This window comes from Rhagoletis zephyria, unplaced genomic scaffold (genome assembly GCF_001687245.7).
Source record: "Rhagoletis zephyria isolate East Lansing unplaced genomic scaffold, Rhagoletis_zephyria_1.1 Rzeph_scaffold_01401, whole genome shotgun sequence".
Lineage (NCBI taxonomy): Eukaryota > Metazoa > Arthropoda > Insecta > Diptera > Tephritidae > Rhagoletis > Rhagoletis zephyria.
The window spans coordinates 92,749-106,207 of NW_016158485.1; the positions used below are offsets into that span (position 1 = coordinate 92,749).

Here is a 13,459-nt window from a genome sequence, read left to right on the forward strand (position 1 = left end):
AGTAACATATAAAAAATAAATTCATATGAAATGATAACTTCTTCCTTTTTTTGAAATCGATTAAAAACTACTTTATTAAGTAACCACTATAAACAAACAAAATATACATCACTAAGAGCAGATATTCACAATGGTATCTGACAAATAGTTGCGCCTTCTCTTTCACTGAACATACCCTTTCGCTGTCTGGCAGACGACGGATTTTCATCTTGTGTAGGAGAGGTTTGTTTGCAATATTTTTTATTTGTCGGGTTTATGTAATTATTTTTTTTCGCGACAAATATATTTTGTTATGCCGTGGAATATTTTGTGCATATTTTCAAATAAATATATTCGAAGTACTATCATCGAAGGACTTGTTAAAGATGGAAACATGTGACCAATTTGATTAACACCGACTTGCGAAAATGCTAGTCGGTACTGAAATTGGGACTTGGGGGGAAATGTGCCTTGTTGATGGTGGTTGCGATTTTGTGGCGTTATGTTTGTAGATACATATGAACATGTATAGGGGCCAATGCATAGGGAAAAGTAAACAGTCAAGCGGTGCAAAAAGCCTCCTGCGAAGAAATTTTTATTTGATTCTGTGACAAATCTGGCGTCTACGCTTATCTTTTTTCCTCAGAGCCACTGGCCCCCTACAGTGCCTGGATTGCAGTTTTGGAGTCGAATTTTAATACGTGCAGATTACCATATCGCATTAAACGAGAGATATATTGCAGCAAATTACATATCATTTTTCTTCATTTATTGATTTTGCCCGGTGCAGTAAATGCTCATTGTAAAATATATTTGAACAAATTGTAGTTGCTAATCACTATTATCCATGTAAATGCAAACCGGACTACATTGCTTTGATAGTTAAAAGCGGTCAGTGAACTAAAAACCTACTAGAGTGTAATAAAACAAGAACACAAAAGCAGCAATGTACCATTGAGCAATAAACTGTGCGAATTGCTATAATTAACAAAATTCAGGTATCTGTGTTCAGCTTGTGGTTCATATTAGTTAAGTGCAACTATTGCATGAACCAACGACTATTTTTGGTTCATGCAACTATTGTGTGTTTCTTGTTCGCAATGAAGTTTTTGAAGCCAATTACCGCTTTGATAAGAAAAGTTTTTGATAAAAAGAAGAAAATCTTTACATGGTTTGAAGTTAATTACCTACATATCGCACACCTTTATCACTTAAGTTCTAGGTGTGCGATATGTAGCTATGTAGTATGTACTTCGGTAGAGTTTTGCAAAGTTTCTACGTTTTAGGTGACTTTTTTTTTAGGTTTAACATGCAATCATCTTGCGCTTTTTGTTTTATTTCCAGTGAGCTTTGCTCTAGTTCAGCATAGATGAGCGGTCTACAAGGCGCTGTTTATATTTTGGGATTCGTATTCGCTCTATTTATCGAAAATTGAGTAATCGTAAACACTGTAAACACTATATCTACAACCCTAGTAAAATCAAAAATTACTTTCAAAACCAGATCCTTTTCCTGCCATTGAATTTAAAGTATCAAAACTCCAAATATGGTTCAATACAGTGTTGCTCAGCGAAAAAATGTGCGCATATTGTTAGTTGGCGATCAGGGAGTGGGTAAAACCTCACTCATACTCTCGCTTGTGAGCGAAGAATTTCCCGAGGATGTTCCACCAAAAGCTGAAGAGATAACAATACCCGCTAATGTAACACCTGAACAGGTGCCAACAAACATTGTCGACTACTCAAGTGAGTTATAAAATATATTTACGTATAAACTATTATTTAAAAAATAATTTTTTTGTGTTTTGTACATACGTATTTTCATTTACCAGGCACAGAACAAACTGATGTAACACTGAACGAAGAGATTCTCAAGGCGCATGTTGTATGCATTGTATATAGCGTGGAAGATGACGATTCGCTAGATCGTATAACTTCACATTGGCTGCCTTTGGTTCGTAATGCAATTGGGCCAGACCAGCAGCGTAAGCCCATTGTGTTGGTAGGCAACAAAGTCGATCTGATAGAATACTCAACCATTGATGTGAGTTTCTTTATCATGCAATAAAAAATGAAAGCAATACAATGTTTAAATTAAATTTTTAGAGTGTATTGACAATAATGGAAGACTTTCCAGAAGTAGAGAGCTGTGTAGAATGCTCCGCCAAAACGCTACACAACATTTCCGAAATGTTCTACTATGCACAAAAGGCTGTTTTGCATCCGACATCGCCGCTATACATAATGGAGGAGCAAGATGTAAGTACAACTTCGGATTAAAGACTAGAAGGCATGTACTAATAATACTAACTCTACTAATAACTATTGCAGCTCACTCCAGCATGCAAAAAATCACTTGTTCGCATATTCAAGATTTGCGACATCGATGGTGATAATTTGCTGAACGACTACGAATTGAATCTCTTTCAACGTCGCTGTTTCAACACTCCCCTACAACCACAAATACTGGACGAAGTGAAAGCTGTTATACAGAAGAATATTCCAGACGGTATCATCCATGATGCTGTTACATTAAAGGGTTTTCTCTTCCTGCATTGCTTGTTTATACAGCGTGGACGCAATGAAACAACTTGGGCAGTGTTGCGCCGTTTCGGCTACAACGAACAATTGGAAATGTGTAAAGATTATTTGCGTCCCACGTTGAAGATACCACCCGGCAGCAGCACAGAACTATCACATCGCGGCCAACAGTTCCTCATAGCCCTGTTCGAACGATACGACAAAGATGGCGATGGCGCACTATCCCCGGAGGAGCACAAAATGATTTTTAGCACTTGTCCATCGGCGCCCTGGTCTTATTCGACAGATATACGTAAGTCGTGCCCGACCAACGATCAAGGTTGGGTTACGCTACACGGCTGGCTATGTCGCTGGACGCTAATGGCGCTTATCGATGTTTCAAAAACATTGGAGTACTTAGCATATTTGGGTTTCAATGTACACGAGAACGATAGTCAATTGGCGGCAATACATGTGACCCGCGAACGACGCATTGACTTGGCAAAACGACAGAGTAGTCGTTCGGTTTACATGTGTCATGTAATTGGACCGAAAGGCGCGGGTAAAACTGGCTTGTGCCGTGGATTTCTGGTGGATGACATGAAGAGTCTGATTGGGAAGGAATTCAAAACTAATGTAGTGCATTGCGTTAACACAGTGCAGGTAAACTGTATTCTTATAATATTGTACTCTGGGCAAACCTACAATACAATGAAATTTCATTGCAGGTTTATGGCCAAGAAAAGCATCTTATTTTGCGTGATATCGATGTCAAGCACGCTTTAGACCCACTGCAGCCACAAGAGGTGAACTGTGATGTTGCCTGTCTTGTTTACGATTCATCAAATCCGCGTTCATTCGAATACATTGCACGCATTTACATCAAATATTATGCAGAGAGTAAAATACCAGTGATGATTGTAGGCACCAAAGGTGATTTAGATGAACGGCGACAAGATTATTTGCTACAACCAGCAGAGTTTTGTACTAAATACAAACTATTGCCACCACACCTGTTCAGCTTGAAGAGCAATAAAAAGGAGGTCTACACAAAATTGGCAACCATGGCGGCTTTTCCGTGAGTAGCGCATAGAAAATAAATAAGAAATAGATATTAATACATTTACCATAACACATATAGTAAATATGCCCAACATTTTACACACATGCAAACGAATTGGGTAAAGGCGAATTTCTTATCGATACATTTGGTACATATTTGTGATATAGCAAATGCGTTAGGTTGGTTATGCCTATATCCGTGGTCATAAGCAATAACCGGCTAAGTCGAAAAACTTGAATTCGAGAAAAAACGTTTTGATTATAATATTATCTTTATAGAGAATAGTAGTTGTGGAATACGATAGCGTATATAACTGAATTATTTCTTTTGACGACGTAGGCGGTTGTTGCTTATGACCATAGATATGCAGTATACTTACATTTGTGTGGTGCAGTTAGCGTAGTTGTACATTTGTACTTGCTCAAATATGGTGACACCCTTCACCTCATACACGCCTTAGATCATCACTAAATGTCTCTATCTAAAAAATTTTCTTTTGTATGATCCCTTTGTTTTGCTTAGCTGCAGCTAGTAGCTAGTAGTTTTTAACACACCGCATAATTGAGTGTTTGCGAACCATTATTCATATTTCTGTTAGTATGGAGGGTTCATTTTCTTTTAAATGGCATCTAGATGCCATATAACGTCATAAGAGCCTTGAAAATACACACCCTTTTAAATGGGACTGAATCGGCTATAAGACCAGCATTTATTTTGTTAATTTAGGTTCACTCTTTTATACATATCTATTTAGTATAGCTTCTTTTACAAAACTTAAATCGATATTCACGTATTTAAATACATACTTTTAATACTTATAAAATCGCAAAGAAAACTAAGAAATTAAAAACAAAACGAACCTAATTATGCTATTTTCCCTTTATCTTCTAACTGCTGCATCAACTAACAAATTTTACACCAAATAAAAAAATACGTTATCGCGCGTGTTTGAACTACTTCACTACTCACCTGACTTTGGTTGGCTGCGTTTTGGCTGATGATTGTTGCACAAAAAAAAATAATAATAATAATAACCAAAAACAATCTAAATTAACTAAATCCAAAAATTTTTTGCGCGCAATGATTTGCAGGCGTTTTCAGGCCGCATGGATACTCTTTTACAAGCACAGGTTGGTACAGCTGTGGGAATCAGCGTAAGTGTGAAACTTCTTAATGCCATTTAAAACAGCCGAACGAGCAACTAATATCATACTATCCATACGTTGTTTTTTTTTCTCTTTTTTTCGAGCAAATATTTTGTAAAAAAGCAATACACCATAGTTATAACATACATACATAGCGTACTGCAAAAAAATTAAATCAGCAACATAACGTAGATACCTTTTTATAACTCATTTGCTAGTAGAAAATATTTATTTTTTTTTTAATATCAAATCATTTTTTAGTTTAAAAAATTTAGTACTGATAAAAAATTGGGTTTCCGATATTATTTTATAACACATTTGCTAGATGAAAATATTTTTTTGGACTTTAATCAAACTTTATTTAAAAGAATTTGGTTATGGTAAAATATGGTTTTTGGATTTTTTGTATATACTTACATATGTACATACATTAGGGCTGGGAGTTCTATATGCAAATAATCCGGATATTCGAATATCTGATTAAAAAATCAGAATAATCGGATAACAAAAGGAACGGATATTAAGCAGATTTCCGAATTTTATCCGTGTATAGAAATATCCGAACAGATATACGAATATACGTATAGTCCCAGCCCTAATTTACATACTATTTACTTATATAGATACTCATACATACATATATTTTTAACTCATCCCCCAAAGAAAATGTGGAACGCTTCCAATTGGAAGTAATGTAGAAACATTCCTCCTCGTTGCATATGGAAACAAAGCAGAAGTTTTGAGTCGAGAGGTGTAAACATTTCCCCACTTAACAAGGAAAGCTTGATGTGTACTACAGAACGTTTTTGCATTCCATAGACAGTTAGGAGGAAAGTTTTCCTCTAATGACATCGTTTGATAAAAACGAAATTAACTGTTTAACGAAAGGGAATGTTTCCATGCTTTTTTTTTAGAATCTGTACAGCATGCATGGAGGAATGACTCTCTTTCCTAGAGGGCTGTTTGCATATACTGTATGAAAATGTGTAGTGTGTTGTGTTGCATTAAAATATTTTTCACACAGAATACCCGTACTTGGCACCTAAAACTATTTTACGTTTTATTGTTTCTTTACGGAAATTATTTGGTATTTGTGCACTTCATTCATCCATCCAAATGCGCACCCAGTCATACAAAGGAAGAGTTTATAAACAATTGCATTCAGTTTTTGGCACAATTCAATTTTTTTAGTACTGTCGCCTGGGGGGTTCGTTTAGGAAACTTTTCAACTTTGTATGTTTTCCGCTAGTAATCGGGTCGAAAACTGAATGCACTTATTATAACAACTTTCTCCTTCACACCTCACGATTTTCTTGGTGTCCGCTGGGACATTTCCTGTTCTCCTTTATTTTATTTAACAATTTTATCCGTAAAACATACACATAAGCATACTTAAGTTTTTACGCTTCTTCGCTTTAATTGTAGTATTTGAAATCTTATTTGCATGTGTAATATCAACTTTCCATTGCGATTCAGTTAAGCTAATAATTTTTCCATATTTTTCTTCGCGCTTGGGTCAACATTCCACCTACCACAAACCAGTCATCTGCGACAGTTTGGCTTAATGACTGAGGATCCAACACTTTGGTGGAAAGCTGGATTGGGTGTCGCTGCGGCTACAGTGCTGGGCTTTGTTGTACTCAAAGCGCTGCACAGTGCCGGCTCACATGTACGTTACTAAAACTAATGAAGATCAATCGGAGGGACAAACCGCAGTGGCGGGACTTAACTTGACACACACACGGGCGTGTAAGCAGCGATTGAAGAATGCGTATCAATTCCATTGGATATTTGCAAAAAAAATATGATATACCGTTAAGATTCTACGAAAATTTCGCGCAATTCTTTAAAACCTACTGCTTATAAAACCTTTTTTATTTTTCAACTCAATTTACGGAAGTCATACTATGTGGTTAAAATTATTGAATTAAAAAAAAAAAATGCGATTCAAATCAAATTTAATTGAAGTTTAAAAAATTACTGCTTCGCTATTATGCGAGTATAAGCATACTTAAAAGAATTTTAGATTTTTTTTGGGCAAAAGAAATTTGTTAAAAATTGTGTTTGAGTTCAAGAAAAAAATGGTCAAATGAAAATTACGTAAATGAGAGTAGGCATATTTCGTAAAACGTTTTTTGTTTGTAAATATATTCTTACTAACCCACATAAAATGTATTTCAAGACATTTATTTGGCGCAAATTTCGTACATAAATAAATGCAGCGATTTAATATATGTACATATATCTATATCTGACCTTAATACATTACAACCTTTTAATATTATGTCTACATACATACCAGCATACATATTTTTTTACATAAATAGTAATAAAATTATTTTAGCATTGGAGTAAATGACGAAAGCAACAATTTGAAAATCAATCGTATAGCAATACCATTTAGCATATAATCAATAATATACACACCAAACTACATACATACATACATTTACATATAAACATAGTAATCACATGAATAGCTACAATATTTTTGTATATCATAAGAAAGGTGATGCGGAATAATCAATTCAGATAAAATATATGTACCGGAAGAGAACCTTTCGATATAAGACCAGTTGGGGGACAGTATACACATGTGGACATTTTTACTCTAAGTACTCTTATGGATTTGTATGTGTTTTATTATATTTTGAAAAAAAAAAAGCATATACAAATATAATTACATATACATATGTACATACATGTATACTAATTTAATTTAAAACGAAGTTTATAACAAATTGGCTTCATGAGTTTAAGAAATTCAATCTTCCACATAATAAAGTATGATAGGAAAGCATCAAAAAATAAGTTTTATTTTCATTGCAAGCGTAATGCACTCAAGGCAGGAAAGGTGTTAGTTTCTACTTGCGAGGCAACAAACTCTTCTTCGCTTTATTGAAATCAATACTTTTATTTCTGCATTGTCTTTTTACCAAATTTAAAAACGTTTTATTTGATAGTCTATGGTATTCTCTCTTAGAGGTGTTGCGTAAGTACATAAAATTAAATTTATTATGAAACTAAAAAATGCAATTTATGTATATTGTATAACTACTAATAATTGTGCACATATGTACGTACATGCGCTTATAAACACTCACGACAAGATGTCTCGAATAAACTGAAACCAGTTAATTTAAAAGTCCCAGTCCCAATCATTACTGTTTACATTCAGTTCGCTCAAATCGCTGGACAGACCCAGACTCTCGTCTAGAAACAAAAAAATAAACACTTTCTAACAAATCGGAAAACAAAATTCAAGAGCCATACCTCGCAATTGCGAATAGTCTTTCGTCTCTAAGCCAAAACGTTGTAACTGGTCCAATATGCTTGTGTGTCGGCATTGTTTAAAGAAGGAATGGTTGAGCAGCTGCAGTGCTGACCAACGGCTGGACGGTCTTTTTTCCATACAAATTTCTGTCATCTGATGAAACTCATCAGAGAAAACTCGTTGGCAGTAGATTTGCTGTGCTTGCCTTATTGAGTCTGAATCCGTGCTAGCAACTATTTCTGTAAGAAACGTTTGAACAAAAAAAAAGTGAAAATATTTATGCAACACTTACCAATCATCTCTTCACTTGCCGGACATGTCGAGCGATCCAATAATGTTGGCACATTACCACGCACTTTTTCGGTGAACATAAATGTCGGTTGAGCATCGGCGAAAGGCTCTACTCCATTCGCCAGTTCGCAGCATGTTATACCAACTGAATAAATATCTGATTTCTCCGTGTAGCCGATTATATTCTGTTCCAGCACTTCTGGTGCTAACCAATTAAGACTACGTGCACTGCATGGAGCCAGCTTATGTAATGCACCGATACGTTCACCATGCGCTACAATGCTGGTGGACTCACGAAAGCCACACAACACAGCTTTCGTTTGGTTAAGCAATATATGGCTGGCTCGAATGGAGCGATGAATGTAACCACGTCGATGCAGATATTCGAGACCAGTGAGAACATCACGCATTATAAGAGCAACAAATATTTCGGGAAATCCTGGTGTGACATTCAAAATTAAAATATGAAATAATAATATACCATTAAATTATCATCATTCCCTCACCTGCACGAAAGCAGTTGGCGATTGTGTCCTTACAGCTACCAAAGCACATTAATGGCGTTACCTGGAAGAGTTCGTTTCCATATACAAACGATGTATGGAAAGTATGTATGTTGGGATGATTGAACTGACGCATGATAAGTAGTTCATCGCGAGCCAGGATGCTTTCTTCTTTGCTGGCCTTATCCATGCGATACTTTTTTACGGCGATATGCTGCCCATTGGGCAAGTATTGGGCCAAGTAAACTGTGCCAATGCCATTGAAGGCGCGTGACAGTTCCACTTTGAAATCGTAATCCTTTGGATTGCAACCAAACATTTTATTATGGAGTTTATCAAATTTTCCACCAATTAAGTAATTTTTAGTTGTTTTTGTTTTTGTTCGTCGGTCAGTAATTTTTTTTGTTTTTATGCTTCTTCTTCTTGTGTCTACATCCACAGCCCGGCTCGTATTCTGAGCACCGTGAATATTCGCATTCCCAGAAGAAGCATCTGAATAGCAAAAGTTGTTTTATTTTTACACCAGATTAAATATTTTTGTCGATTCATTGATTTGTGGCTATTAGGCGCCTAGAAAACAGGGTTCTGTTGCATTCCTGTTATACGATGGCTGATGCTTGGGATGAAATAAAAGCAGTAAAGACCAAACGTAATACACTGCGAGAAAAGTTGGAGAAACGGAAGAAAGAGCGTGCCGGTTTGCTGTCTTCGTCGCCAAATAACGTTGTTGATACAGCCAAGGATTCACCGAATCCACCATTAGAATTAGGTATGTTTCAAACAGTAGCGTGCCATTCATAGCTTAACAAAGTAGTTTACCTGTAACCATTGTTCGCCAGAGACGGATGCCGAAGCAGAGAAAGCGGTTTTGCAGGCACTCTCCTCCAGCACACTTGTGCTTCCAATAATATCTACACAATTGTTGGAAAAAGTGGCTACATTTTTGGATAAAGCACCTGCACAGCAAGTAATTAATTACACCCTAAACAAATTGGCCGAGCAAGGAGCAGTCAATATCAAAAGTGTTACCATCGGAAAGGATGTGGGCTGCGAAGTGATTTCTGTAGAAACTAACATTGTGTTAGGTCTATATAAAGAACTGATTAATGACAGTTATGTGGGTATCAAGGAAGAGCTGAAACGCAAATGTAGGTACATATTTATAGAATTTGTATACGTTTTTCGATAGCTACTGAAATCACAAACGTTCTAGTCGAAACGGATGATGCCGAGAATGAGGACTGTAATCTTAATAAGATGGTGAAGGCGGAAGCTAATGCAGCACCAAATGCGCGAAAAGAGACGACTATCGGCGGTTCGGATGCATCTGATGATATAATGGTCTGCGAACTAAGCATCTCTATTTATATATATACATATATTAACTAATTTCTATACACTGACACCTTAGTCCCTCCTCTCGATGCCATCAACGCGCGAGAAGCAAAGCAAACAAGTCGGCGAGGAAATACTCGAATTATTAACCAAGCCCACTGCCAAGGAACGCTCTGTTGCAGAAAAATTCAAATCACATGGTGGGGCGCAGGTTATGGAATTTTGTCCACATGGCACAAAAGTGGAGTGCCTTAAAGCGCAACAAGCCACTGCGGAAATGGCAGCCAAAAAAAAGCGGGACCACAAATTAGAGAATGCCAGGAAAGCGATTATCGATTTGGAAGGAATCCAAAAAAATAACGAGGAAACAACAAATATGGACGATGCAAATGCAACATCGGATAGTAATGGCAACACCAGCGGGAAGGAAGAGAAAAACGATGCCAAGGCTGCAGAATCGGATGCGGAAGATGGCGAAATTGTATCGGATAACTTAAAGGACGGCGAAGTTGATTCGGAACAATCGTCGGATGAACTTTTAGAGACATTAGATACTTGCACAAAATTGCATTTTAAGAAAATCATCCAATCGCACACCGACGAATCACTCGGCGACTGCAGTTTTTTAAATACGTGTTTTCACATGGCGACATGCAAGTATGGGCGCTGTTTGAGAATTAAGTCAAATTAAACGAATGCATTTTTGTCGGTTTTTGTAGGTATGTGCATTACGAAGTCGACACGATACCGAATATAAACACTAACAAGCCAGTCGATGTTAAGACTAAACTTTGCATCAAACGAAGCATTGATCCCAGCGTAACACTCTATCCCCCGCAGTGGATACAATGTGATTTGCGTTATCTAGACATGACAGTACTCGGCAAATTCGCCGTTGTTATGGCCGATCCACCGTGGGATATACACATGGAATTGCCTTATGGTGAGTTAAGGAAATTTAAATTTCCAAAATGTTTGCCCTACGTATTTGATAAATTAATATGTTTGATTAAAGGTACAATGTCCGATGATGAGATGCGGCAGTTAGGCGTACCAGCGTTGCAAGATGATGGACTTATTTTCTTGTGGGTAACAGGTCGCGCTATGGAATTAGGACGGGAGTGCCTAAAGCTCTGGGGGTAGCTAATATTTATTTTACTGTGAATATGCTATTTACATATATTTGCTCTCCATTTCCCTATGAAACAAAGTTATGAACGCGTTGACGAGCTCATTTGGGTAAAAACAAATCAATTGCAACGCATCATACGCACAGGTCGTACAGGCCATTGGTTGAATCATGGCAAAGAACATTGTCTGGTTGGCATGAAAGGTAATCCGAAAAATCTCAATCGCGGTCTCGATTGCGATGTTATTGTTGCAGAAGTACGCGCCACCTCACATAAACCCGATGAAATATACGGCATCATTGAACGTCTTAGTCCAGGCACACGTAAAATAGAACTTTTTGGCCGACCACACAACGTGCAACCGAATTGGATTACTTTGGGCAATCAATTGGACGGTATACGCTTGGTCGATCCAGAGTTAATAACACAGTTCCAGAAGCGATATCCCGATGGAAATTGTATGTCACCAGCGGCAGCTGCTGGAGCGGCTGGATCAACAACTAATCCGGCAAGTACCCCCAAGAAGTAAAGAGCAATAAATAAACACAAACCCAGTAAAAAAAAAGAGAAAAATTAAATAAAATAGTGGTATGTACTATAATTTAGAGCAGCAAAACATCATTAAACTACAATGGTCAATTGAAATATTTGATTAAGTTACATACCTCATACCCCTTATTTTAACAATTTTTTTATATATACTTTGTTTATGTATAAAAATTGTAGTGCATTAATTTTAGCGCATACGTTCACGTGTAAATGTTTAATTTTAACTGGAATTCAGCGAATAAAAATGCTAAAAAGTAAGTGAAGTAATCGCGTAAGACATTGGCAAATGGTGGTAATGCCGTGAGTATAGGACACAAGATACGAGTTTTATTTTGAAGAAAAAGTACTTGCTGAATGCCTATCAATTTGCTTAATATAATACTTAACCGTTTAGCGCCTGAAGTCAAACACCGGTTATTGCCCGCACCCTGGTTAGACAAACTTTGAAGCCATTTCAACAATATTAGAGTGGACTCTCTGCCCATGTACACATTCGCATTCACAAAACTATTCGTATCATTTGATGCGAATGCGAATGTCGATTGCGAATGTGCAAAATAATGCGAATATTCGCAACATCCCTGATATGTACATACATTTACGCATTTTTTTCTTAATAAAACGAAAAACATAATTGTATTTAAAATGTATCATTTATTTCAATTAAATATTATGTATTTTCCATTTTAATTGCTTATTCAATTTTAATATTAATGTTTAACAATTTTCATTATTTATATAATTGTTGCTTGTGTATACATACATAAATTAATCATAAAATTGGAAAAGCAAAGCGTGGGTTAAATTTGGAAAATTATACTATGCGTGTATTTGCATTAAATCATTAGCTTATTTACAAATTTACAGGCGGCCGCTGTGGTGGAGTGGTAAGCAGTGCGCGCTTCCACTCCGCATCGCCTGGGTTTAACCCCTGGTCAAACAACGCAAAACAATGTAGAATAAAGGTTTTTTCTTAACAGCGGTCGCCCCGCGGCAGGCAATGGCAAACCTCCAAGTGTATTTCTGCCATGAAAACCAGCTTCTTATAAAAATACAATCGCCGTTCGGAGTCGGCGTAAAATTGTAGATCCCTCCCATTTGTGTGAGACAACATCAAAAGGCGCACGCCACAAATCGAAGGAGAAGCTCGGCCAAACACTCACATATATATAAGCGCCAATCTATTAATATTATTACTATTTACAAATTCAAGATTTTCGGGTTTTACTTGTGAATAATTGCATGTTTTTTATCTTGCAACACTTCCAAATCTTTATAATTAACAAAAAAAAAAACACATCAGCATTTATGTTTGTATGAATGTAATACTGTCAAACCCTCGAACATTTTTTTAAATTTTATTTATTTGATGGTTGGACTGCAAAAGCATCTATGTATCTACGCTTTAATTTCGGACAAAATATTTTTGTTTACTAAAAATTATGCAATTTTTTAAATTTTCATATGCATGCATGCCAAGACACTTAAAATATGCAAAGTTAAAACCAAGGTGTATTAAACAAGGTGGTGTTGGGGCGACAGCTGAGTTTTTCGCCGTGGAGGCCATTACGTCAAAATGATGTGTTTGTTGTAACTCATACCAATGACAGTATGGACATCAGCGTATAATTTGTTAGTGTAATTTTTTACTTATATACGGCCAACACCACC

The 13,459-nt window shown here is 36.5% G+C and overlaps 3 protein-coding genes across 6 annotated transcripts; 2 read left to right on the forward strand and 1 right to left on the reverse strand.

Annotated features, from left to right (window-relative positions):
* The first annotated feature begins 156 nt into the window (after positions 1-156).
* Positions 157-7,512, forward strand: Miro (mitochondrial Rho GTPase). 3 transcript variants are annotated; one of them, XM_017617395.1, is made up of 8 exons: positions 157-222; positions 1,324-1,724; positions 1,811-2,022; positions 2,085-2,237; positions 2,310-3,161; positions 3,227-3,576; positions 4,653-4,715; positions 6,249-7,512. In XM_017617395.1, exons 2-8 carry the CDS (start codon positions 1,526-1,528, stop codon positions 6,385-6,387), a joined length of 1,968 nt encoding a protein of 655 aa, XP_017472884.1. In that variant the 5' UTR covers positions 157-222; positions 1,324-1,525; the 3' UTR covers positions 6,388-7,512. The 3 variants fall into 3 exon arrangements, with proteins under 3 accessions (XP_017472884.1, XP_017472885.1, XP_017472886.1); XM_017617396.1 differs by having other exon boundaries at positions 4,653-4,691; XM_017617397.1 differs by lacking the exon at positions 4,653-4,715.
* Positions 7,513-7,618: 106 nt separating this feature from the next.
* Positions 7,619-9,165, reverse strand: Stlk (Ste20-like kinase). Of its 2 annotated transcripts, XR_001847668.1 has the most exons (5): positions 8,778-9,165; positions 8,273-8,710; positions 7,980-8,219; positions 7,791-7,919; positions 7,619-7,729 (listed from the first exon to the last, which is right to left on the reverse strand). XR_001847668.1 is itself a non-coding variant. In XM_017617398.1 (4 exons), the coding sequence occupies exons 1-4, from the start codon at positions 9,091-9,093 to the stop codon at positions 7,846-7,848; spliced, it is 1,068 nt and encodes a 355-aa protein (XP_017472887.1). In that variant the 5' UTR covers positions 9,094-9,165; the 3' UTR covers positions 7,619-7,845. The 2 variants fall into 2 exon arrangements, 1 of the variants encoding a protein (XP_017472887.1); XM_017617398.1 differs by having other exon boundaries at positions 7,619-7,919.
* A 75-nt stretch (positions 9,166-9,240) lies between these two features.
* Mettl3 (methyltransferase like 3) lies at positions 9,241-11,804 on the forward strand. The gene is made up of 7 exons (XM_017617394.1): positions 9,241-9,543; positions 9,614-9,922; positions 9,988-10,115; positions 10,186-10,766; positions 10,829-11,052; positions 11,125-11,248; positions 11,321-11,804. The coding sequence occupies exons 1-7, from the start codon at positions 9,381-9,383 to the stop codon at positions 11,766-11,768; spliced, it is 1,977 nt and encodes a 658-aa protein (XP_017472883.1). The 5' UTR covers positions 9,241-9,380; the 3' UTR covers positions 11,769-11,804.
* Positions 11,805-13,459: the final 1,655 nt, after the last annotated feature.